Consider the following 27,953-nt stretch of genomic DNA (forward strand, 5'->3'; position numbering starts at 1 on the left):
TTGACTGTGCAGTTTTGTATCATGTTTCACATTGTGTGTGTGTGTGTGTGTGTGGTGGGAGCAGCATAACCAATAGATCCTTCAGAGGTTTTTCTGGGGTAGTAGGATTTCACTTTAATTCTGAAGAAGAAAGAAAAATAAGGAAAGGGTCCCCACCACACGTGAAGGACACAGAGGCTCTCTAGTTATCAAATCCAAGGACACTTTGGGTGTAATGGTAGCTGAAATTGAGTACAAACTGTAGTTATATGCAGGTAGTATGTCTTACGTATAATTATGTATTTTCTGTTCCTAATTTATTAATAGTGCAACAGTATTATTCAATTAATTGGAGAAGGACCCTATATTTAGATTGCTTGGACACATATTTACATATATATCACAATCTGGCTTAGGTTCATTATACTTATTAATGGAACATGTTTTAAATAATCCTAAAGCTATGTTTTACTTTTTTTATTATTAAACTAGATTAGAATTGTTATTACTAAGATGTATATTAGACATCTGCAAGAATTCTGGCATAAGGAGCTGGAATATCATACTAGCAAATTAATGACAAAGGGTCTTTAAAATGTTAAATGACATATTAAACTTATTAAAATGAGATTAACAAAGTTTACTGGGCTCCCCAGAGAATGTTTTCAAAGGCTGATTATAATTAATTTAATTATATCAGAAGGTAAAATGTACTAGGGGACACTTACTCTTAAGATATAGGCTTCTCCTATTATTGTTCCATTTTGGTTTGATATCTATAAGAATGTTAAAATTTTGTTACAAAGATCATTACAGTTTAAGGATATGAATGTATTTTTATTTATATATGACGATCTTAAATATTACTATATGATGAACTAAATATAAGGCCATGCGTATTTATTTTGTAAAACTATTTTGTTAAGAAGTCCTCCCCACAAAATTACACATTAGCATTGAAAATATGTCTTTTGTTGAAAATGCAATGGGAAGATAGTTCTGTTACTAAATCACACTGTAACTAGTTTGCATCAATTACCTGACTTGCATGTCAGGTAATCTCTGCTTCCCTCCACTATTATACTGTAAGCAGGATGGCTTGCTAACAGTACACAGTGGGTGTGGAAATTTTTCTTTTCAGTTCCTCCAGTCTTCCTTTCGTCCTTCCCTCCTTTTATGTCCATCACAAGGTGCTTTTTTTTCTTATTCTGTACACGAGGAAATGGAGACGCAGTTCCATTTTCACTGCGCCTTTGTAAACACACCTCAGTGAGGTCATACTGCGTCTCTTTTCCAGGCTTAATAATGATGGCCTTTGTAATCCCTTGAATAAAAGCCACAGTAAGCACTTCTATTGCTCATTATTTTAGCGTCTTACGAGACTACACAAAATATAAAAGACAAAGGAGGTAATAGAGTAGCAGCTGTGTTATCTTCTTTCTTTAGACATTATATAGTCATTTTAAGATTAGTCATAATGTTTAATGTTATGGCATACCATGGGTCATAATTCCATTTGGGTGGCTTTGATGGACTGATAAAGATAATTCAATATATAATGAATTAAAAGAAATACACCGCAGCTGGGTTGAAAAAAGTTACTTTGCATATACAGTATATTCAAGAGGAGAGCATGCCCAGTGAAATATTAGATATATGTGTGTGTGTGTGTACATATTACTGCTTTCATTGCAGGAGCACAAAATCATAGAATTAGAAGGGCTTAACACATTCAATAAAGGGGAGCCCACCCCTTTTCTGGACAATAGGTTCAACTGTTAAATTGCTCCTACTAGTAGAATGCTTTTTTAAGCATTTAACCTGAATCTGTCTTCTTGAAGCCATTATTCTGTATCCTATATTCTGCACTGAGACAGAACCAGTCTTCATCTTCTTCTATGAGATACCTTTTCAGGTATTTGAAGAGTCCTATCATATTTCCCCACGTCTCCAGGCATCTTTTCTCAAGGCTAAACATCCCAGCTGCTTCAATATCTTTTTGTCGGATTTAGTTTCCAGTCCTCTGATTATCCTTTTGACCCTGATTCAGTTTCTCTAAATCCTTCTAAAAATATAGTGGCTGGGAGAAGAGAGAGTACTCAATCTGTGTTCTGACTAAAGTAGAATAAACTGTAAAAATTACACCCTGTGATTTGGGAAGATTTCTCTTGCTGTCTAAAATTGCATTTGCTATCCTGCTGCTAGTATTCTGTTTTTAATAAACTACTTGAGAGCCAGTCTGCTGTAGTGGTGAAGGCATCAGGCTAGAAATCAGGAGACTGAGATCTAGTCCCGCTTTAGGCACAAAGCCAGCTGGGTAACTTTGGGCCAGTCACTCTCTCTCACCCCTAAGAAGCAGGCAATGGCAAGCCACTTCTGAAAAACCTTGACAAGAAAACTTGTCCAGGCAGTTGCCAGCAGTCAACGCCGACTCAAAATCACTAAATAAACAAGCTATTTATTCCAAGACCTTAATTCATGCTGATTTCTGATCATATATTGCTTTCAATGTACAGACCAATCTCTTTATGATTTGTTCTAGGATCTTCCCAGGTATCAGTAGGAGACTAATCTATGATTCCCTGGATCCTCCTTATCCATTTTGAAGATAGGGACATTTATACTTCTCTAGTCATCTTGCACTTCACTTCTCCAGGATTTCTTAGAATATTATACAAGGCTTCAACTGGATCATCAGTTATTTTTTATGTATCCCACTCATTTAAACTCATTCAAAGTAAAATGATAATTTAAAAAAAGTGTTTTTGACCAAGTTTCAAACCCTCTCCTTTATCCTGCACTTGATAATTTCCTAGTGGAATGCATGTTTTTAAAAAAAAAAAATTAAAGAGTGAACTAAATTAAAATTGTGAGTAGTTCTGCCTTTTTTTAAAAAAACTTGCTGGTATTTTGCCATCTTCACTGAGCAGCTGGTGTACTTATTTATTTTGAACCCTTTTGTTATTCTTTGCATCTTTTTCTAATTGCAGCTCATTCTGAGCTTTTGTTTTTCTGACCCCATCTCCGTGGTTGCACACTATTGGTCTATGCTCTTCCTTGTCATTTGGCCCTCTTTCACTGTTTTTTGTTTGTTCCCCACTCATATTTTTTAGTTAGATTCTCCACACTTAGATCCTACTTATTCTTGCTCTGAGTTTATTAAAATCCACTTTCTTAAAGACCAAGTTACATTATGTTCAGTTTCAGCTTCCCTTAAAATAATTTTTTAAAAACATGGTCCTTCCCTCGCTCCAAGTTCCTGCTGTTTCCATTTTTTTAAGTCTTCCCTACTGATTAGTATCAAGTTAGAGATAGCTGATCTTCCAGTACCTTCCTCTATATCCAGAAAGAGAAAGCTGACAGTAAGTCACAACTTTCCAGAAAGGTCCATGCCTAGCAGAAATGGTCTCTTCCCCCAAATGTCAGAATTAGTCTCTTATCACTTCTTCATGCAGGACAAATCTACAAGTTGGGAAAATTACAACTTGACATTATTAAGCTACAAGAAACATGCCTTACCAAATGATTTTTTCAAGGACTAGGCCTTAGAAAGGACAATTTTATCTTAGTGGATGTTCAACATGTAGGACATATGTTTAATAGCAATCTTAAAATTGATGTGGTATGAAGATAGTGATGGATGTTTTATTTATTTATTTAGCTACTCTCACTATTGCCCTCATTAATTATTATGAACCTATTAAGAATGCTCCAGAAATATTTATAGCAATATGTGCTGGCGATTTTACTCGAATTCAAGATTCTCAGCAAAAGCATTCCCAAAAACACCTCATACATTTTCTCAAAACTAGAAAACTTTACAAAACATATTTTGGAATTCAAATAGATATTTGGTGGGTTTTTTAAATCCAAAATATAGATAGTATAGTTATTTTTCACATGTACATCAAAACTGTTTTTGAGTAGATTACTTTTAATTTCTTCTGTTTTGGTGGATCAAGTTATTGAGTCTTCTATACATGCTATTGCAATGTCAGATCATGCTCTTGTGATTCTAATTTAATTTAGATTTAGGATTAGGAAATCTCAATTTCACTTTACATTTGAAGCACTTAAACATAACTTTAAACTTTGAATGCACTATATATAATATGCTTTATTCTCTAGTGAATCTGAAGACTATTTTTTTCTATAGGCTTGACAAGTATTAAAGAAATATATGTTTGACATATACTGCATTTTTAAAGACATGGAACACATGAAAGCTGGCAAATGCCTCTAAAATACCATTGGAAGTCTAGCTATTATGTTTTTAAAAGAGCAAGATACTAACCAGACCTCCAGTGTTATGAAAATATTGGGGTCAAGACAACCAAAATTCAACAATATCGTTTTTTTGAGCAAAGCTCAGATTTATATTAAGCTAATGAATCCTTAATTTTAGTTGTATCACTGTTAAGGTTATCTAAATATAAAAATTTGTGTGTGTGTGGTTTCTCATAATTTCAGTAAATTATGCTCTGGAAGATTCAGCTGAATCCTATATTTCCACAAATTAAAACATTTATTGTTCAGGTGTTTGTTCTATCTGCTGCTGACACTTGAGTTACTGATTTTTCAGTTGTTCCACCATATATCCTACAGCTTTTTCCAGGATTGTGAAATCATTTTATGGGCTGATATATGGGGTACACAACTTTAGGGTGGGGAGGGTGGGTGGTACTCAGGCTTACAGGAAAAAAAGACAAAATTAATTTTTATTTAAAATTGAGATAAATTATATCAGTTAATATGATTCACTCTACCTTCTTTAATCATGTTTGTCTTATGCAACATGACAAAATAACACTTTGCTGGCAATTACTGAAGATGCTTCTTGGGACACATCCATAGCTTTTGTGAGCTGCATTTGGATCTGAGGTCTCACATGCTGCTCCTTTGTTCCTACTATGTCTCAGCAAATTCAGGCAGCTTCCAAGTTCCTTCTAGGTATACAATTTGATATTATTCTCTGCTTGAAGATGATTCTGACATTTACATACCAGTGAGGCAGTTAATTCAATTCTCAGTGCCCCTGCAAGCTGACTGATTGATCTCTATAATTGTGGAACTACTTTGTTTCTAATACTCCATTCTTGTCTTCTTCCAAATACTCTCTGGAACATATAACTAAGACTAAAATTATTTGAAGTGCTATACATATTGATGTTTTTCTGGACCAATGATTTTTAGACCTATGAAAAACAATCTCATGGGTGCAAGGATAAAATGGGTGTAGAAGCAATGTGCACTGGCCTACGTTTCTTGGAGGTCATGTAGAATTTAAGTATAATTAATTGAAATGCATTCCTGAATGGTATTTTCTCATTTTAACTACACAAAGGTATGTCACCACATAGGTATTTTGATTTCTGAAAACAGGTTTTAGTAAAATAAAAACAGGTTTTAGGGTTTTTTAAATACCATTGAGGAATTAAAATGTTTCTTCACTGTAGAGCTTAACTTGATGAACTGATAGGTATAAAATCAGCTATGCTTACAGAACATGCATAAAGTCTTATACACATGATCATATTTGGATCCACTTAAACATATCCAATGTTTTCTTTAATATAATTCATATTTCTTTTAAGTAATCTAGGTCTACTGAGAAGAAAATCAATTTCAATAAAAATAAAAAAGCAATGAATACTTATGAATACTTTTGAAGCTGTTGGAACAAAAATCATAATCAAAGAATCAGTGTAATGGTCTGGTGGAACCCAACAGAATCCATCCTTTATATTTACATATTCAAAAAGTCAAATATTTCCTCTTTGTTGCTTACCATGAAGTCATGTTGGCTCCAGCCCCCCAAGCAAGCAGCTGTGAGGAGAAAAACTGCTGGTGTTAGATTGGATACCACCTTCTATTAGCAGATGTGCAGTATTTTGTATTGCTAAGTACTATGAAGGTACTGCTAAAGAATACCTGATATGCTAGATCCTAGATTTGTAAAGTATACTGTAAAACAGCATCCCATTCCTTTATTCATAAAAACTACTGCAGTTAGAATGTACTGGTTTATACAATCAAAGATTCATAAGGATTGTAGAGAGATGGTTCCATAGTCATGCTGAGAAGTAACTGGATATTAAAATGTTCTTATGAATACTTATATTTGTCAGATTGGCTTGTATTTGTTGGAGTATGTTGGTTGTATTATTATTAAGTTAAAACATGTTTCTTAGCAAAGTGACTAAGACTTTGGAAGGCTTCTGTCAGTCACAAGTCAAAAATAAACAGGCTGAAACAAAATTATTGTTCCACTTCAATACATTAGACTTTCTCAGCATGGTATTCCAAGGTATGTTGGAACAGTAATTCCCAGAATACAAAATACAGTAGCAAGTGACATAATATTGCACAATATTATTGAGTAACTTGACAGAGCACTAATGAACACAAGCATTTTAATTTTACTAATCTGAGCTGAAATTATAAATATCCAGATATATTTTCTTTTAACTCTGATAAGGCCTTAATCATATTTCTATGTGGAAGTAAATCATATTTAGCAAAACTGAACAATTGTGACTTCATATCTTGGTCTTCATTTGATAGACATCTCCAAAGCACATTTTTGTAACTTGCATGACAATGCATAAACAAAGCATAACGATGTTGTAACTTGATCCAAAAATATCTTTTTTTTCTGCACACAGTGCTCCTTTCATACAAGGCCACTTATAAGTGAAAATGGAGTGGGAAAATTCCTGTATAATCCTACTGCTGCTAAAGGTTTGGGGTGGGGATAGTGGGGGGAAATCTTCAAGGTTTAAATACTGTTCACAGTATTACATGAATATACAGGTACTCAAGAACTGAACACATTTCTAGATACTTTAAATGACCCCAGCTGTGAGCCCAACTACACATGACATGCATCTTGAAGTTGCATTTCTTAAAAATTACCATCAGTTTTTGCATCATCAGTTTATGCTGACCTTCCCCACTTCTGCTTTGTTTTTTCCTTGAGCCATTAGGGCTATGAAAGTTTTTTTTTTTAAAGTTTTGAAACATGCTACAGACAGGTCTCTCCCTGGCTCATATTTTAAATGTTTATATATAAATGTGTATATGTATGTGTATGTACGTGTTTATACACACACACACATTTGTAATTTGATCCTTTGTTACATAAATGAAATCAACATACATATATGTCAAGATAGGAGTATGTTCTTCACTGTATGTGTGATTCATGTAACTTGCATGCATTGTTTCATAGTTTGATTATAATCCATTTCTTTATTTTATTGATCTGTTTAAAAAAATCTACAAATATTTTCATTTAAATATGCATTTTGCATGTGTTGTATTTTTAAATACATTTCATCTCTAAATACTAACTTTTGAATACATTTTGAATTCACAAATATTGAGATCTCTACTGAGCTAATAATAAAATAGTATAAATGGCATCCCTATTTATCTAAACATCTGTCTATATTTAGTCATTATAAGCACCTACAAAAGTGGTCAGATAACTAGGTTTTAATTCACTGAATAACAATGTCAAGCACAATCTTTGTATTCAAACAAAATACTTCTAATTTTATACTTCTGATTGGCAATAAACTGAAGACATGATCATGATGAATACAAGAAGAAGTAACAATTTGAATATGACACATGTTCTTTTCAGCTTAAAGTCTTCAGATTTCAAACTAATTTTCTTGTATTTAACATTCAGCGCTAATTTCAAACTGAAAGTCAAAAATTAGTGAACAATGAAGATGGATTTTTATGACTAATTAGTATTTACCAAAGAATTTTAATTCTGAATCTATTGATCCCTATGGACTGTATTAAAAATGTGCTTTAGAGTTCATTTTGTGCTTCCATAGAAATAGTATTACTAGAGGCAAAATCATTATTACCTTTGCTATTTTAACTGAGCTAAAAAAAGATAAATTTTTATTTAATATCTGTGCATATTTATCACGTAAGCAATATCAAATGCCAAAATGAATTTTGAAAATTTATTTAGAAGAACTAGGATATGTAAATATATGTCAAAGCATCTTTACCTTGCAAGTTTAAGGGTACCTATTTATTTTAATTATCAAAACATAAAACGCAATGAAAAGCATTTTATAAACCTGGATATGAGAGACTAGATTCAATTTCCTCCTCACTCATAAAGCTCTGCAGCTGGTTTTGGGCAGATCACTATGTTTCAGCCTAAGCTACTTCTTGGGCTATTTTGAAAGTTAAAAATGCTAAAAGATACAGCAGCATTTGATATAAGGCACTTAACAAAATAAGGTAAGTAAAATCTTGATACAAAATTGCCAGATCTGAAAAATAAGATAGCACATAAACTTTTCTACAAAGGGTTGCATTATTTAAGAACAGAGTACCTTATGTATTCAGCAGTCTTAAAAATTATCATCCAATATGTTTAAATTGAAGGAGCATAAAGGAACTGAAGATCATTGGAACAGGGTTAAGGAAGAGGACAATATGGGTGATAACCATGGAGGCTATTTGAAAGTGTTTCTGGCAAACTGTCAAATACATTAAGTCTTTCATAAAATGACACTGAATGCATATACTAAAAAAATGCACACCCTTTTTCTCACTTTCTTTGAGAAAGTCTAGGACAATATATATTATTCATGTATATATACGTGCAGCTCTACTTACACATAATATATTTGAATAAAGATATACTTAAAAACAACTTTTTTCTGTATTAAATCCATGTTTATTGCTTAAATTGTATCACAGTGGAGATTAAATTATTCTTAATCATCCGGTCAGTGCTTGTGTACTTCCTTCAATACAAAAACATTAAAACTAACTCATTCATACACTCTAGGCTCTGTCTCTCTCCCACCACTCATTGCCTCTTTGTGTTCCCTCAGTTGACACATATTGATAAGATTGTAAAAAGATAAAGCTAAAGGCTTATTAATAATACCACACTCTTCAAGTATCTGGAAAGTACAAATGCCTGTACTTAATTTTAGAAATGCATCTGCAGTTCTACTTTATTGCTATAATATAGAGGCTCCTGATGGGATGGTAATGAAGCATCATGTCATTGTGTACGAAGATGATTTTAGTATACAGTTTTTAAGAACTCTTCCCATGTTAGTGAATATTCAGTTTAAATTTGTTTTTGTTTTTATTTCTAATGCTATCAGACATGGGATTTCAAACTGCAAATAAAGTGTACACTCACAACATGTGCAGTGCAAATTCCAAATAAAGAGGATGACAAGGAAATTTAATAAACATATAGTTGCCAACACTGTTTTAACTGGAGACTCCTAATATTTTTAATGCTCTGTATTCCCATTCTCTGTTTAAAAACAGAATCCTATCTTGGTTGCAGTGATTGAAAAAGCATTGTGCAGAAAGGGATGCTACGAATGTAGGGAGAGGCACAGTGTTTTAACTGGTTTATAGGTTTAATGTCATGCATGATATCAAACCTCTATAAAAACAGTGTAACTGACCAAAAGATAACCTCCATTATATTCATATAAATGATGTTGGCAACTAGATAACATGGATTACATGGACCAGATTACTCTAAAGAATATAGACAGAACAAGTGAACCTCTGAACCATTAGGGTTTAGGGGACAAAAACTTAATTGTAGTAATATAATAGATAAGACATTCAACTTTATAACAAACCCCAGAAGGGGTTTGATTCTGCATTGCTCAATGGACAAGAATAATCATTTTCCAAAGAGCCTGTAGCAGAATATTTTTCTCTCTGCTTAATTTATTTTTTATATCTATTTATTATATCCACATAGCCCTTTTAGTTATTGAAAGAAAACAACCTTACTATGGCATAAATGATGAATCTAGGGAAAGGTAAGGAACATAACTAAAATTTACATAAATATAAAATTACAGCTTATGGTATTCTTGTGCAATTTCCTTTTCTCTAAAGAAATGGAAGAGAATGGAAGAGTTAAGTAGTATATCAAAAGTATGGTGTATTGTTATCATATTCTTCAATGCCTTTTAAGAATATGATTTTTATGGCTGCATTATAATTCTACAGTTTGTTTACTGCTATGTACCGAACACTATGAAAGATTACTTTAATTAACATCATTGTCAGATAACAAATTAAACCTTGGATAAATAAAACCAAGATTTTTTTGCTAAAATATGAATGAGTATATGAGAAAAGGAAGAACCTTTGTAAGTAAAAGGAAACCATTCCTTTTCTGGGACACACGTATTAAGATTCACAAATTGAATAGTCATGAATATACTTAATGAGTTACTTCAGAGAATTAAGGCTTCTAGAAAACATCTGTGCCAGAATGACCTTTCTCCATCAGTATTAAGAATAAAATACATTTTGTATTTTAGGTTGTGCTTCATTTTTCTAAAGATTTTCCTTAGTTCTGCAGAATTTAATTGCATAAGATTACATATTGTAGGGGAGCATTAGAACTGTTTATTGTTTTACTTTAGGTGTTAGACTATGTTACAGCTATAAAATTTAATTATTGTACTGATTAGTTGCTAATGTACATTGAGTAGTTGGCTCATTTCACCTTTTTTTCATGTTTAATGTGGCCATTTCTTCTGTACTTGCCATTTGGTATCCCATTTTGGTAATGTCCATTAATAGTAAGATGTTCATCAGTGGACCAAAGATGTTTGCTTTGCTTGCAAATAAATTTTGCTATCCTGGCCAAAATGTAGCAGAGTAAGGCAGTACCAAGCAGCACAGCAGCAGCAATATCCAATAAGAAATACTGATATAAAGAGACGGTGTAAACTGCAGCACGCAGATGCTGTGCTCCATTGTGACGAAGGATGTAATTAATCCAGTAGACTGTTCTATCAACAGGATGACTTGGTTGGTCTTTATGAATTTCAGACAGCTTCCGGGCCTGTTGTCTGTAGCTATGAAATGAAAAATAACAAGAAAAATTCTGCATTTTCAATTCTACCATTCCCACAACTATTTTATTGTAATTAAACATAATTTATTATATGGTAGATATGGCAAGGACACATATAATTAGTATAAGTACTTTATAAACTTTTATTTTACTGAAAATTTAATAAACTTTTTTTTAAGAAAAGACAATTCTTACCTGGGATCATTAATAACTTTCACCAGTGCATTATATAACTCATCCTCAGTAAGAGTCTTCCAGTTTAATAGTATACCCATGCCTTTGGCCTGCACTCGAGTCATGCTGTCATAATGGTCTCCGAAAAAAGGGATTCCCACCACAGGCACACCATGGTACATGGTTTCAAAAATGCTGTTCAGACCACCATGACTAAGGAAGGCCTTAATATTTGAGTGACCTAAAGCAGTAAGAGGTGAGGTACAGGGAAAAAAAGTGTTTTAATCATAACATAGAACAAAAATCCATGTATCTAAAACTGATCTGTACATAAAATTTAATACTAGAATAAGAGCCCCATTCCTTCATTTTCCTCAGATTCCTTTGACTTTTTCTTACAGATGGCAAGCACCCATGCAATTTCTCGGTGCAGCTGCCATAGGTAGGACATAGAAAATTAAATAATTGTACTCATTATTTTAGACTACAAATGAGATCAAAGATCTATCTCACTTCCTAACATTGACAAAAACAAGTTGAACAAAAATGGTTTCACTTTCTTAATGACTGTAGAGTTGACAATAATATATATTGCATACAAAACCAATCTGCTTAAGATACTACCTTAATAAACAACATTAATATACTTGCATTTAGCAATCTTGTTAGAATTATTTGCAATCAAAACATTTATTTTTCATTCCAAGGATTTACACTGACACTGCATGCAAACTTAAGGAATATATTTTCACAATCAGGTGTTCTATTTATCTCAACCTGAGAATAAATTTAAGGAGAAATGTAAATCCTTAAATGGTATTTCTCCATATAGACTGATTTTATGTCAGTAGGTAGGATTTTTTTAAAAATCACACCCAGTATGGGGCAGTGGTTAATTTGTCAGACTAGGATTAGGAAGATCCAGGTTCATGCCCATCTCAGCCATGGAAGTTCACTGGGTGACTTTTCACCAGTTGCTCTCTCTCTCTCTCTCTGAACTATTTCATAGGGTCATGGTCATGGAGGAAAATTGAACAAAATACACTGTCTTGAGCTCCTGGAGGAAAGGCAGAAATATATAACTAACATATATATATATATATATATATATATATATATATATATATATATATATATAAATTTAAATTTAAATTTAAATTTATAATTTTCAAACACTTTTATGTGCCAGGTTGGTGCCAAAATCTTCCTAAAATGCATACATTATCTTAAGTACTTAATAGTCTAGGTAGTGCTCCTATAATACAGGTAGTCCTCGCTTAGTGATTGCAATTGGTTCCAGCAAAATAGTCACTAAGTGACATGGTTGCTAAGAGACATATAACAGGGAGGGGGGAGGATTGCAAAGATCGCTGGTTGCTGCTGTCTTATTCAGATAAAGTTCTCTCATACAGTGTCCTGTGCCTGACCCTTTTTTTTAATCTTTTTTTTTTTCTTTTTGCCTCCTCGCAGAGAGGATTGCTTAAACAAGTTATCTCTTTCTGAACTGCTTTGCTCCCAGCACAGGGCTTTCCTAAAAAGTGCTAAACCCAGGGTGACAAGCTCAGCTCCCTGACCTTAATTAGTTGATTAGAACCCTCAGGCTGGCTCACAGCTGCTGCCTGAAACTGACCAGACCTTAATCAGTTTCACACTGAAGGCTTTTGTTGTTGTAAATGCCCACATTTGTCAGAAAATAATTTTTTTATTGCCGTTCAGTTCAGAAAGAGATAACTTGTTTAAGCAATTACTGTCAGATTTGCAAAGAGTTGCTATCTGAGGCAGTTGCTAAACAAGGACTAGCTGTACTTCAGTATGAATATGCTGCATAAAAATCTATAGGTCTTATGAATGCTCAGTTGATACAGTATCTCAAATGTAATTTGTGTTTATTCACTATCATAAAAAGTAAACAGTGTACTTTAATCTGTAGTAACCTGCAACTTTTGGCCTCATTCATGTAGCCTGAATTTCAAAAACTATCTGAAAAAGATCAACTGAGACCTCTGGAAAGAGTTACTTCTCTCTTCCTGATAACCTGCTGCTTGAAACATAGAAATGGGTGTCAAAAGAGAAGAGAAAAAGGCTACATCAGAGAGACAACAAACTGGCTCAAGACACTCATGGCTTCAGCCCCATCTACCCCATACATTACCTCTGAGGGAATGTAGATCTTGATACAAAAAAATTGTCTGTCTCTAGTTTAAAGTTAATAGAACTGGTCAGCTATCTGACCAGTTCTATTAACTTTAAACTAGAGTTTACAATATCCATATTGATATTCCTATACAGATTTAGGTTACAAATAAATCTAGTATTAAAAAACACATAAGGTACAAGAGGTTAACTCTAAATGATAACACCTAACAATACTTACCTAATAAATCATTCTGTGGTAACCATTCTATGAGTTTTGTATTATTACCTAAATTCCTGGGTTTTTTACCTGAAAATCTAAAATACAAAACAAATGGCAGCTTTAAACTACATTCTGAGAAGAAGATATATAAATGTATTGTTAGTTTTCAATGTTCAAAGCTTCTCAATAAAAAAAATAAAAAACCAATATAAAAAATCAAATATTAACTATATCCATAAACATATTTATAAATATACCACCATACATACAATAAATATACTGACATGTCTGAAAGTGAAGTACATTAGTGATGAACTTAAAAATAGTTTCACAACTAGGTTAGATGCCATATTGTAATAGAAAATACATTTGACTGAGTAAGGTAGTGTAACGCAATGAAAAATGTTAAAATCTACAAACTTTCTAACTTTATACTACTATTTGGTTCTTTCACAGATACCCTAACTCAGCATACTTTTCTCCTGATGCTCCTTGCTTCCAACCTGCTGTAAACTGCAACTGCTGTTTTAATGGTTAAATATCCTGAGCTCCTGTACAAAAGATGGACTATACATCTAACAAATACTCTCATAGCTAAAATCTGGATATACAAGAACTGTTTAAACAAAAGGTAAGGTTGGGGATGGACTTAACCTATATTGCATGCAAACGTTTAGGCATCCCTGAGCAACTGTATGTTTGAGTGAACAGAAGTAGACATAGAAACTACGTGGTACAACTGAAACAGAACATATCTAAATTTAAATGCATATTTATTATTTTTCAAAAATTATTTAATTTTATTTACAGTGCAGCAAAGATAATATACAAGCAAAATACTGGGGTTTTGCTTGGATCCTCTCCTGGCAAAGAGCGTGGGAGTGGGGGAGAAGGAAAAAGCAATAGCCCTTTTTTTATTTTTATTTTTTTGCATCTTGATTGTGGGGGAGTAGGCACCCATAGCAGCTGCGTGACAGCAGGCTTGTTTCAGGGGTTCATTTAAGTATGTGTGGGACTGAGGTATGGTAGTACTGATGGCTGTGATCTGAGAGCTCCTGGAATATCAGGGAAGTGCCAGAAGATTGGAAAAGAGCTAACATTGTTCCAATCTTTAAAAAGGGGGAAATACTGGATCCAAGAAACCAATCAGCTTGACATCAGTACCTGGGAATTTGAATAATTATTTCAATTTATATAGCTGCCCATCTCACATACATGACTCTAGGAGGCTCGCAAGTTAAAACAACAAAAAACAAACTCATATAAATAAAATTAAAAACAATTGTAACAGTTAAAACAATTAACCAGAAACATAAAAAATGTGGGAAAGTGCCAACCTACAGCTCACAAACAATACAGCCATCTCGCAGGCTCCCCACCTCCATGGGATCCCCAGGCCTGATGGCACAGCCATGTCTTCAGGGACTTCCTAAAGGCCAATATGGTTGGGGACAATTTAAACCCAGGGGGTGATGATATTCCAGAGGATGGGTGCCAAGGCATAAAATGTTCTCCTCCTGAGTCCCATCAGATGGAACTCTTTTGCAGATGGGACCTGCAACATGCCCCATCTGCCAGATCTGATGGGACAGGTATATGTAACCGGGGAGAGGCAGTCCCTCAAATAACCTGGCTCCATGCCATGTAGGGCTTTATAGGTCATAACTAGTACCTTGACTTGAACTTGGAAACAAGCTGGCAACCAATGCAGTTCGCAGAGCAGAGGTGTAATGTGTGCTGATCTTGGAGCACACATAACTGCCTGTGCTGCTGCATTTTGCACCAGCTAAAGCTTCTGGATGCTCAAGGGCAGCCCCATGTAGAGCACATTACAATAATCCATACATGAGGTGACTAGCTATGAGTGGCAGAGAGTAGAGCTTCCTGACCCAGGAACAGGTGCAAGTGGTGCACAATTCAAAGTTACACAAAGACCCTTCTAGCCATGACTGCCAACTGCTCCTTGAACAGGAGTTGTGAGTCCAGAAGGACCCTGATTCTGCACAGGGTCTGCTTGAGGCAGTGCCACCCCATATAGCACCAAGGATAGTAAATTCCTAGGTCTCGGAAACCCCCAAACTCAAAGCCACTCAGTCTTGCCAGGGTTGAACTGAAGCCTGTTGTTCCCCATCCAAACATCCACAGCTTCCAAACACCGACAGGACCTCATCAGCATCACTTAATTCACCAGAGGCAGAGATATACATCTGGGAATAATCAGCATGCTAATACCTCACTCCATGGCAATGGATGAATTCACTCAGCAGCTTCATGTAGATGTTAAACAGGAGAACTGAATCCTGCAGAACCCCACATAACAGGGCCAAGGGCAGACCTCTCAATCCTGAACAACACTAACTGGAACCAACCAGAGGAAAGAAGAGAACAAGAGCAATACACCCCAACCCCCACAGCTGGTCCAGAAGGATATCATGGCCAATGGTATCGAAGGTGGCCAAGAGGTTAAGTAGAGCAAGAATGGACGTACTACCCTCACTCCTGCCAGGTAATCCAAAAGCACAACCAATGCTGTTTCAGTCCCATGCCCAGGTCTGAAACCCAAATAAAAAGGGTTTCCAAGCACTTATAAAGAAAGTTGATTACTAGAAACCAGTATGGATTGGTTAAAAATAGGTAATGTCAGGCTAATCTTACTGCTCTTTTTGATAAAGCATCTGGATTAAAGGACCAAGGGGATGTTGTATATCTAGTACAGTGGTACCTCGGGATACGAACTTAATCCGTTCCGTGACTCTGGGTGTATCCCGAGTTGGTCGTAACCCGAAGGAAATTTCCCCATAGGGTTCAATGTAAATCCGGTTAATCCGTTCCGCCCTCTGAATTTGGTCGCACCCCGAGGCAAATTTCCCCATAGGGTTCAATGTAAATCCGGTTAATCCGTTCCGCCCTCCGCCCGAATTTGGTCGCAACCCGAGGCAATTTCCCATAAGGTTCAATGTAATTACCGTTAATCCGTTCTGGCGTCCACGGACCACACGGAAAGCGGCCGGGCGCGGCGTGGTGCGGCGCGAAAATGGCCGGGTGCAGCGCGGCGCGGTGTGAAAACGGCCCGGCGCGGCGCGAAAACGGCCCGGCGCGGCGCGAAAACGGCCCGGCGCGGCGCGGCACGAAAACAGCCCGGCGCGGCGCGAAAACGGCCGCAGACCACGCGGCAGGGCCGGAAAAACAGCCGCGGACCACGTGGCACGGGCGGAAAAATGGCCACGGACCACGTGGCACGGGCAGAAAATGGCCGCGGACCACGTGGCACGGGCGGAAAATGGCTCGTACCCCGAGGCGGAGTTCGCAAACCGAGGTAAAATTTTGGGGCCAGAGCTGGTCGTAACCCAAAAAATTCGCAAGCAGAGGCGTTCGTATCCCGAGGTATCACTGTATATCTAAACTTCAGTAAGGTATTCGATAAAGTTGACTGCCTTCTTGATAGAATACTGTGAATGGATGGTCCTGCTACCAGATGGATTTGCAGCTGGTTGAACAAACATACCCAATGCATGGCCCTTAATGAACGTTTATCTATACGAAGAGAGGTCTGCTGTAGGATACCCAGGGTTCTAGCCTGGGCCTGGTACTATTAATTTATTTATTTGGCTTAAATGAGGGGGTAGAAAGGATGCTCAGCAGATGACACAAAGCTGAGGGAGATGGAGTTTTGCTAACACCTCAGAAGCCAGGCTCAAGGTTCAAAAACTCTTAATAGACTTAAACACTGGGCCCTTACCAACACAGTGTAGTTCACTGGCAAGAAATGTAGGCTTCTACACTTAAGAAATAAAAATGAGATGTACAGGTATAAGAGAGATGGTACCTGGCTCAGTGATAGTACTTGTGAGAAGGATCTGGGTGTCTTGATAGTTCATAGATTAAGCATAAGGTCAGGATCATGGGAACTGATAATCCCACTCTACACTGCACTGGTCAGACCACACCTAGATTACTTTGTCCAGTTTTGGTCTCCACAACACAAGTAGTATACTGAGAAATTGGAAAAAGTGGAGCCAACAAAGATGAAGAGCTTGGAAGCTAAATCCTATGAAGAATAGCTAAAAGAACTGCATAAAGAAGAGAAGCTAATAGGAGATATGATAGCAGTTTCCCAATACTTTATTCTCCATAGTGCTTGATGGTAGGACAAAAACCAACAAGTGGAAAATTTAAAGAGAGATATCCAAATTTGAAATAAGTAGGAATTTCCTGACCATGAGAACTATAAAACAGTAGAATAGCCTACCCACTGGAGTTATGGGTGCTTCATTACTGGAGGTTTTCAAACAAAGGTTGAACAAATGGTTGAAACAAAGACATTTGGTCTCAGATGGTCTAAGGATTCCTGACCTGGGCAGGAGGTTGTCTAGAGGACCTCAAAGATGCTTTCCAGCCCTATGATTGTATCATTAATAAGGGGTTTACCACTGCTTTCTTCTGTGCAGTATGAAATTATGCCTTTGCCATTGTGACTAAAGTTATTATCTGCCTCCAGCATCTTCTTATATTGCTGCTACCTGATATAAGTGCTTGCTTGCTTGCTTTTGTTCAGCAGCTGAGATGGCCTTCATGGAGACCACAGTGGGAATATATACTCTTGACATATACTCCTGGCATTATTTGTTCATCACTCCCAGTAATCTCCCCTGGCATGATGAGGCAGCATTAGAGGATTACCAACTTTACAGTTAAAAACATTATCTACTGAATCAACTGCAAAGGTGTCCACAATTCAGACACCTGCCATATTCACTGATTTCAGTGGATCACTGATTTTGAATCTGTTAACAGCTACCCGTAAATAATAATTACATTTTCAAATTTTCAGAAAGATGTCTTGCATCATGTTGTATCAATTTCTATTCACTTAGAGGTTAACTGAACTGTACAATTTGACCAGAAACACCCAAACATGCCACTATATATTCACTCACCTGGATTAGGCACTGGTATGCTCCAGCAGTCCCACCCACTTGGAAGTAACACATAACACTGCATATGCCATCACACTCAGCAAATGCACTGGGCATTCTTAAGAAAGACCCAGCAAAATAAACCCTTGGGTAGACTTATTTCATGAAGCAAAAGTAGCCAATAGGTCCCCTGCCTCTTACTGACTCGAGGGAATGGCTCGATACTGCATCTCACCCAAGATTTCGCACAGCTTTTGAAACTGTAATACAATGTCTGAAACTGTGAGAGGGACATATTTCAAGAAAGAGACAAAAGACTGATACGAAAAAGCGAGAAAAGGAATAGACCTCTGGCTCTAGAATCCACGGGTCAACAATTTTCCATAAAGCAAAAACATTCACCAATCCTACTTCATTCATATTTCAAGTATTTGTTATATTACTATACTTACCTCCAAATCACTCTTTGAGGAAGACTAGCCAGGGCATGTGCCAATTTATTTGCTATATCTTCGGGTAAGTATTTCACTCCAGCTCCAAATGATACAAGGACAAAGCCACTGTCATTAGCACCACTCACCCACGTTTGGAGGTCCTATGGAAATAATAGGCTTGCTATCAACAAACTTACTATTGGAAATGCATCCAATAAAGGTGTGATGTCGTAACAACAACTTTGTTTAACTGAAGATTCATCAATAAATGTTATATACTTATAGATACTGTACAGATTAAAAATATCAAAAACATACCTCTGCACTTACAAGAAAATAAATGAGTTCAAAAGTACAGGATCCAGGCAGCAGGAAAATTACCATCTCTAATAGGCATTTTATACTTTATGTTACAATACAAACATGCACTCAATATTTGTGTGTATGCGAATGTGAGTGTGTGTATTCTCACCCCCATTCCTGCTAAGAGTATCTTTGGCAACAGGGTATTGTGGAATATTTATCCAGCAACAAATAAACATGGATACATTTTATTTAAGTTATGGGGAATTCTAGCAGACAAATGCTAGTGTTACCTTCACAGCAAAGATTTAAAACATGTTTTAAGGATGAGCAGAATATTTATTAATCAGATTTTTAGACTGCACAACTCTGATCTTGAAATGTTTGGTCCTCAAAAAAATTTGGCTGTTTCAAGAGGCATAGTTTTGAGCGCTCTAAATGTCCTAAGTATAGCAAATGGGCTGATTTTTATGATTTGAGATTTAAAAGGTTTTGGGGTGGGGGGGAACAGCCCAAACATTTTCATTTATAAGCCCAGGAAGTGATCAACTACATCCTGTATGTTAGTTATTCTATTTATTTGAAATAGGACTGAAATTAATCACTTATACATAAAATCGACAGTTTGGTGTAGTGACTAAAGGCACAAAGCTAGAAACCAGGAGGCTCTGAAATGTAGTCCTGCCTTAAGCACAAAGACCTGGTGACCTAAGGCCAATTGCTCCCTCTCAGCCCTAGGAAAAAGGCAATGGCAAACCATTTCCAAAAAAGATTGCCAAGAAAACTGCAATTACTTCTCCAGGCAGTCACCAGGATTCAAAACTGACTTGAAGGCACAAGAATAAAATCAGGTGTTTTCTATAAATAATGAGGGAGTCAGCATGGTTAAGGGATTGTGCTGGCACCAGGTTCAAGTCCATCTTCAATCATGGAAGCTCACTGGTGACTTTGGGCCTGTCACTCTTATCAATCCAAACTATCTTATAGGGTTGTTATCGTGAAGAAAAATAGTAGGAGGAAACACTTTGTATACTGCCCTGAGCTCCTGAAGATACAGTGGAATATAAGAATATAAGACAGCAGAAGGCACACACATACCATACCAGTTTCATCCCATAGGACAGCCACATATACCTTGTTGATTTCAGATCTTAACTTCTTCAGGTGCAGTGCAATACAAATTACCTTAGTTACATTTTATAATTGTTACATTGATAAGCCAATGTTCAACATTATTTATATAGTCCATGAGAACTGTTCCTACACCTAATGTTTTTATAATTAATAAAAAGAGAAAGGTACAGGAAATGGAGACAGAAATAGTTTGGAAAATGTATGATTTTTATTTTATTTTAAAGACTGATATGGCTGCCCATCTTCAAGCACAACACTGGGAAGCTCACAACAACAATAAAATCATAAAAACTATAAAAAACAAAAGCATAAAACCAGGCACCTCAGTCATCTTCCTGGGATGCCTCAACAAACCATCCATAGGCTCCCATCTCACTCTGCCCCAGCACCTGGGTGTATACTGTAATTATAGTCAAGTAACCAGTCAGTCTTCACCGTGGTATCTGATTCAAACACAAGGGAAATCAACTAGGAATATTACCTGGAAGTGGGTGAAATCAGGAAAATACTAAGGGACAAAACATATGCCTAAAGGTTGCAAAGGTGGGATCTGATATCTAGACAGAAATGGCTAATGGAAGTCAAAAGCCGTCTTCAGATTGCTGTCTGTGAAATGTCCTACAGTAGCACACCCTAACCCAGCTGTTAGGGATTGATCATGTCTAATGTCTGCAAACACCTAATCGCTAGGGATGTATCTTCAGATAATAACAGAGCCTAATAGTAATCACTATTTTGACAACTACTTGCATTGTATGGGGAAGCCCATCCGTCCAGAATTAACACCAGACCTAACATCTACTACCTGAGTTTTAGAGGGCTTAAGGAAAAGAATAAGTAGAATTTGATCCTGGCACAGATGAAAGTCCAAGACCACCTTAGTTAAAAAAAAAAGAAAAAAAAAAAGGAGCTACCTCAAAGGAGAACTATCTTAACCTTATGAAAGACAAAGTTAAGTTTATCAGTGAACACAATCAACTGCTCTGTTAAGCTGATGCAAACTCCACCAAGAGAGCTATTTCCCAAGCAATGAGGTGGTGTGAAAAGGTGGCCAAGGGCTCAAAGGCCACTGAAAATAAAAACAGAACAAATGATAAGTTTCATCCTAGTATGACTGAAGGATTAATAAAAAATACATTCTAAGCAGAAACTTAAAAATACATTTTGAGCAGAAACTGCTTAAAGACTGAAGGGAAGAACACAGCCATACTGTCCACTGGTATGCAAAAAACAGTGCTTGCCATCAGAAAACTTTGCTGCACTGGCTGCCAGTTTGATTCAAGGTCATGGTTGTTACCTATAAAGTTTTACATGGCACACGGCCTGGTTACTTGAGGGACCACCTGTTTCTCATAACATATGCTTGGCTGATTTGATCCAGCAGGGTTGGTGCACTCCAAGATTCTTCAATTAAATAGCGTCATCTATCGGGACCCCAAAAACACACCTTATCTGTAGCAGCGCCTGCCCTCTGGAATTAGGTTCCCCCCAAGATCCAGAAGGCCCCATTCTGCTGTTGTTTCAAGGAGCTGTGAAGAGCTGGCTCTTCACCCAGGCCTTTGGCAAGGGAGAGTGAGACTTCTCACTTTCTCGTGCTTGCCATCTTTTATCTTTATATTTTATATTTTATTGATTTTATTATAATTTCGTTGTTTGATTGTTGTGAGCCATCCAGAGTTGTGAGTCAGGAGGCATTCAATTATTATTATTATTATTATTATTATTATTATTATTATTATTATTATTAGCAGCAGCAGCAGCAGCAGCAGCAGCAGCAGCAGCAGCAGCAGCACTTTTATGGAGAAAGTACTGAATGGTCTCAGTTCATGCCTTGAGCTTGAGAGTGGGGAGGTCTGATGGAAATACCTTACCAAAGTGGAAACTGAAATAAAGTCTGATGACACAAAGCTATAAGTGCGGCACATTAGGTTTGGCAAGCCTAGCACAGAGTTATGAGAACACAGTATCATCTTAAATAGCTTTTGGATCAGCTTGGCAATCAGCAGCTGTAACGTAACAAGATAAACTGGAAAGAGTCTGCAAACGAATTGAGACCATGCCACCATTCACTGAAATACTGAGCACAGACAGCATTGCCATGGGTTGCAAAAACATTGATTTCTTGTATCCCCCAGCTGCAAAAGAGGCTCTCAAGTACTAATTAATTCATGCAGCATGGATATTACCAGCTAAGAGCATCTGCCAGCACATTGTCTTTCTGTTCAAGATGAACAGCCACAAGGAAAAGATGCCAGGCAGCACACCAATCCCACAGCCTCAGGGGGAGGTTGAGTAAAGAGGGCAATTTCATGCCACCCTGCCTGTTTATGTATGTCACTACTATAGAACTGTCAAAGACAGCTATCTAAACTTCACACTTTTATTGATTGACTGAAAGCATGCAGCATCCTGAATACTATCAATAGTTCCAGAGATTAGTATTGCTTCTCCTGAAACCACTGGACCCATACATAACATGCTCTAACTGTGGGCTTCCCACCTCATATTGTATGTGACTATAGTAAAGATAAAAAACAGCACAAGGTCTGTACCACCAGTTCAGAAAGATGAATACATGTAGAAGGGGAGAAACAGAGCATACCAATTACATACCTACAGTATTCTCATATCTAAATTTGCAAAGGTTAGGCACTCTGGTAGCTATCACCATAAGACCCAACTGCAAAACTAATAAGAATAATTAATATCCAGGCAGGACAGAATAACTGAATGCATGTGACTAAACTCAACAACTTTTGATTATTCCCCTCTGGTCATCTGGCATAAAATTAAAATAGGATGATACTTTCTCTAATAGGAAATGTTGATATGTTGCATGGCAAGCTAAACAACTCATCACTCTCAGAGACAAAGCTCTAGATGAATAAAGCTTGCTACCCATCATATCCAGCAAGTCTCTGAAGGGCAATATTGATTCTGATGATGATTCTGATGATTCTACATGGATATGTCTGTTGCTACAACTGTGGCATATTGGAATGGCATTGACCAGTCTCATCTTGATCTAGAACCACTTAATGTTCAATTTTGTCATGATCCATATGGATAGAATTGCCAGAAATTTCATCATGCCAGCAGAGCCTGTGATGAAGAACAGGATTAATGACATTCCTGATGATTAGGAGGACTGCAGGCCTCACAAGAAAAATAACACTGCTGAGCAGCATCTGAAAAGGGAATGATGGACCAATTTCAGCTCACCAAAGATCCACTTCTGTTTGCCACTGACCCAAACAGAAACAAGCATTGTGATGAATATTGCACGTTCCGAGACTGATTCAATTAATTATAATCTAGTAGGAAATCCTGTTAGGTTTTACACTCGAAAACTAGGGATAGATAACAGAAGCAGTTGGATTGGGGGGGGGGGGGACATAGGGATTGTAGGCAGCAACAGTGTGAGCACTGGTAATAACAATGTGTTGATACAAACAGAAAAAACGCTGCAACTGTTGCTTTCAAGTCTAGCCCTAATTTGACCTTCTTTCCTTTTTGGAGTTTGTGGACCTCAAACACTATTGTCTCCAAATACATCATTCCCACCTGCTGGCTCAATATCAAATGATTTGGCAAAATTAAACCCTCCTACCAAGCTACTGTCCACAATGGACTTGGAAAATGTTGACATGTAGTCTAGCTTCAGTGGAGCTCAGCAACATCAGAACACAAAAGTATCAAATAGGTTTAGATGGGGCTTCTGAGATTTCCAGAGTGAGATGGGTACAGCCCATATCACCCCACGCACACTGATGGAGCCAGGTCTTTAAACTTTTGGAAAGCCAGGAGGGTAGGGGCCCACTGCACTTCTGGGGAAGAATATTTCAAAGGGTGGGGGCAACGGCAGAGAAGGTTGTCTTCCTAGGCCCTGCCAGTCGACATTCCCTTGCTGGCGGGATCCGCAACATGCTCTCTCTGCCTGACCAGGTGGGACAGGTTGAAGACATAGGGGAGAGGTGGTCCCTCAGGTAACCCAGTCCCATGCCATGTAGGGCTTCAAAGGTGATAACCAACACCTTGAATTGGACCCGGAAGCAAACTGGCACCCAATGCAGCTCCCGCAGCAAAGGTGTTGTGCCACCCTAGGGGCACCTAATATTATCTGTGTGGCTGCATTTTGAACCAGCTGTAGCTTCCAGATACTCTTCAAGGGTAGCCCCATGTACAGCGCATTGCAATAGTCTAACCGAGAGATGACCAGGGCATGAGTGACTGACCAGAGAGCCTCCTGATCCAAGAAGGGGCATAACTGGCACACCACCCAAAGGTGGGCAAAGGCCTTCCTGGCTACGACCTTCACCTGCTCTTTGAGCAGTAGTAAGTCCAGGAGGACCCCCAGATTACGCACCGGGTCTATTTGAGGCAGTGCAACCCCATCCAAAACCAAAGATGATAAGTTCTCAGATACAGAGGGGCCTCCAATCCACAGCCACTCCATCTTACCAGGGTTCAGCTGAAGCCTGCTGTTCCCCATCCAGACCCCCACAGCCTCCAGGCACTGCAAAAGGGTGGTCACAGCATTACTCAAGTCACCCAGGATGGAGATGTATAACTGGGTATCATCTGCATACTGATGATACCTCATCCCATGGTGGTGGATGATCTCATCCAGTGGTTTCATGTAGATGTTAAAAAGGACCGGAGAGAGTACCGAACCCTGTGCCACCCCACAATGGAGGGGCCGTGGGCTGGATCTCTTGCTCCCAATCAACACCAATTGGGATCGACCTTGTAGGAAGGAAGAGAACCAGCGCAGAACTGCACCGCCCACTCCCAACTCCTTAAGTCGACCCAAGAGGATACTATGGTCGATGTTATCGAAAGCCGCTGAGAGGTCAAAAAGAGCAAGGATGGATGCACTACCTCCACCCTGCTCCCGCTAGAGATCATCCGTGAGTGCGACCAATGCTCTTTCTGTCCCCAATCCAGGCCTAAAACCTAACTAGAAGGGGTCCAGATAATCCATTTCTTCCAGAATCCTCTGGAGCTGCAACACCACCACCATCTCAACCACCTTCCTTAATAGGGGAGGTGGGAGCCTAGGTGAAAATTGTCCAGTATGATGGGGTCCACTGATGGCTTCTTGAGGAGGGGATGCACCAGGGCCTCTTTAAAGGCTGCTGGAAACACTCCCTCCCTCAAGGATGAATTCACCATTGCCTGGACCCACCTACATGTCACCTCCCAAGTAGCCTTAACCAGCCAGGAGGGACATAGATCGTTGGCATTGACTGTTTGGAGGACCCTGTCCACTTCCTTGGGTTCAACAGGATCAAACTGTTCCCAGATAACAGGGCAAGTCCATAACATGGGCATCTCTATAGACCATTCTGCACACTTGGTATCCAACTGGGACTGGATACAAGCGATTTTATCCTCCAGATGCCCAAAAAGCTCCTCTGTGTGCCCCTGTAAATGGGCCACTGGGCCCCCCTTTCCGAAAAGGGATCAGGTGATCTTAAGCGGGGCCGCTGGGCAGCATTCTGTGGATGCAATGAGAGCGGAGAAATGTAGACATTTCACTGCTCTTACCACCACAAGGTAGGCCTTAATCATGGCTCTAGCTTGTGCTTGGTTGTATTTGGTCTTCATTTTCCTCCAGCAGCACTCTAGATGTCTCTTAATCCTTTTCAAGACCCTCAGCTCCTCTATGAACCACGGGGAGTGTCAGGCTCGATGGGCTAGGAGAGGTCGCACGGGTGCGATCTTGTCCAAGGACTCGGCCGCTTTCCTATTCCAGAGGAAATATTCCTTCCCAGAGAGATACCTACCAGTGTATCAAATAGTCATGAAAGTCCTGTTTTGTGAAGGCCTGACAATGAGAACAGTGAGCCCTACCTATAATGTAGCATTGTTCTAATGAGGCGAGACTCTTGCCCCCAAAAAAAGAATAAGAAAAAGAATCAGGTAAATAACAAAGAATTTACAAACGTGATAAAATTATGGTTCTTCCATATTCATAAGTGATTAAAGATACTTGAATATCTTTGATCCCTGAAACCACTATTAAACTCTACACAGAATATTAATATCAGGAATGACAAGTAATATAATACAGTTCATACAATAAAATTATGAAATTATAAATTGCAATGAATTTTTAAAGAAAAAAATAAAACAAAGGGAGAAAAAGAAAAAGTTGCTATTACTATGCCAAAATCTCTAAAATATTCCAATCTGTGTTTGTATGGAGATGCAGAACTCATACACATGAATAGCTGGAACCATGATGAAAAAAAATAGATGCAAGGAGAATCACACAAATTTCCCAAATGGCAGTTCAATATATAAAGGGTAGTATGGAAGAAAGGAAGGTCAGGAGACTTTTAAATGACTAAGATTAATGAAGCTGGACAGGAAAATAAAGAGATTTATATAGAAACAAGAGTGGAGATATGAAGCAAAGCAGGCTATAATAGGTTTTGAAAATAAGGATAAAGAACCTGTGCCATATCCAAGAATGGCCAGAAAATCAGTTTATGGCTTAAGAAAAACACAATACATGATCCAAATAAAAAAGTGAGCAATTTTAACAGCATGTTACTGAGTTTAGGTGACTGGGCTGAGTTGAAATAACATTATAAATAAGATTATTTGCAGCGAAGATGATAGAATAGTCCATTTTAATAGATTAGATGTGAGGAGCAGCTTTTTTGAAGGGAGATGAGAAAAATTATTGAAAAACACTACAGTGTTGCTTGAAAGAGGACACAACTGAAGACTTTAGCTCCAGTTCCAAAAGTAAAAATGTAAAGTTATATTTTCACTTCTTGTATTAAGTTGAGAGTAAAAAATAGCATTGTGAGGCTCTGACTTTCCTGGTTCTAGGTCGCCTAGCTGATTTATTTGAAAAAAACAAGACAATGAAGCAGGACAAAAAATACTGCACAGCTCAGGTAGCTTTCCCTCAAACTAATGCATGGCTAGGCACTGCTGAAGTCCATTATGTGAAGGCCACCAGCCTGGAGAAGGCAGACATAGAGGCAAGAGGATTTCTGCTGCTGGAGTAAGACACACTGAAGGCTGTAGATTTGAGGATCTAGATTTTAACAGGAGAGGATTTAATGTCATATACTGACTGGAATTTACAGTATGCCATTCCTTCTGCTTGCCTAAGCCATCTCTCTCTTTTTTTTTAAATCATCTTAAAAAGCCTAGATTAAAATAGTAAAAAGACTTACACATATTCAGAGATATGCAACAATGACAGTGCATCTCAGCTTCTCCTTGCTTACATTTATATGCATGGCATATTTATAAAAATAAATCACTTAAAATCTTCTTAACTCATCACATCACTAACATATTCACCAAGTTGCTTAAATGAAATTTCCTTAGAAACAAGTAATACACTTCTGGGTATGTTAAAAATTTATACTGTTCTCCTTACTGACCTCTATGTATTACAGCTAACTATTGGCATAGTTGTCATTAATACCAGTCAAAGCTATAATCTTCAGAAAATTAATTTGGCTCTGAAATTGTATTAGAACATTAGAGAAGAAAAGAACAGATGGATGTTGCACAAAGAATCACTTCCTTAACAATAATTTGCAGATAACCTAAGCAGGTTCAAGTCTGGTTAATGCTTGGATGGAAGACTATCAAGGAATATTAAGGCTTAACAATTAAGACTGAAAGGAGTAGATCCTGGCTTTAAAGACACTTTACTTTTTTGCTGATTGAATACCCATTAATTATTGTAAAATATGAAACAAGCTAATCTAAAGAAGTGCTTTCATCAGCAA

At 37.6% G+C, this 27,953-nt stretch overlaps 1 protein-coding gene across 2 annotated transcripts in view; it reads right to left on the reverse strand.

The window, feature by feature from the left end:
• Positions 1–6,237: 6,237 nt before the first annotated feature.
• Positions 6,238–27,953, reverse strand: part of UGT8 (UDP glycosyltransferase 8) — a 71,909-nt gene continuing 50,193 nt past the window's right edge. For both annotated transcript variants that reach the window (XM_088132924.1, XM_088132925.1), the window contains exons 3-6: positions 18,769–18,911; positions 13,419–13,495; positions 11,066–11,285; positions 6,238–10,871 (exon numbers count right to left, since the gene is read on the reverse strand). In XM_088132924.1, coding sequence (XP_087989050.1) covers positions 10,508–10,871; positions 11,066–11,285; positions 13,419–13,495; positions 18,769–18,911 — 804 coding nt within the window. In that variant the 3' untranslated portion in view covers positions 6,238–10,507. The remainder of the gene's footprint in view (positions 10,872–11,065; positions 11,286–13,418; positions 13,496–18,768; positions 18,912–27,953) is intronic.

The sequence above is a fragment of the Python bivittatus genome, unplaced genomic scaffold (assembly GCF_059951505.1).
Source record: "Python bivittatus isolate LINGU-HERP-01145 unplaced genomic scaffold, Pbiv_v1 ctg000070_np1212, whole genome shotgun sequence".
Taxonomy (NCBI): Eukaryota; Metazoa; Chordata; class Lepidosauria; order Squamata; family Pythonidae; genus Python; species Python bivittatus.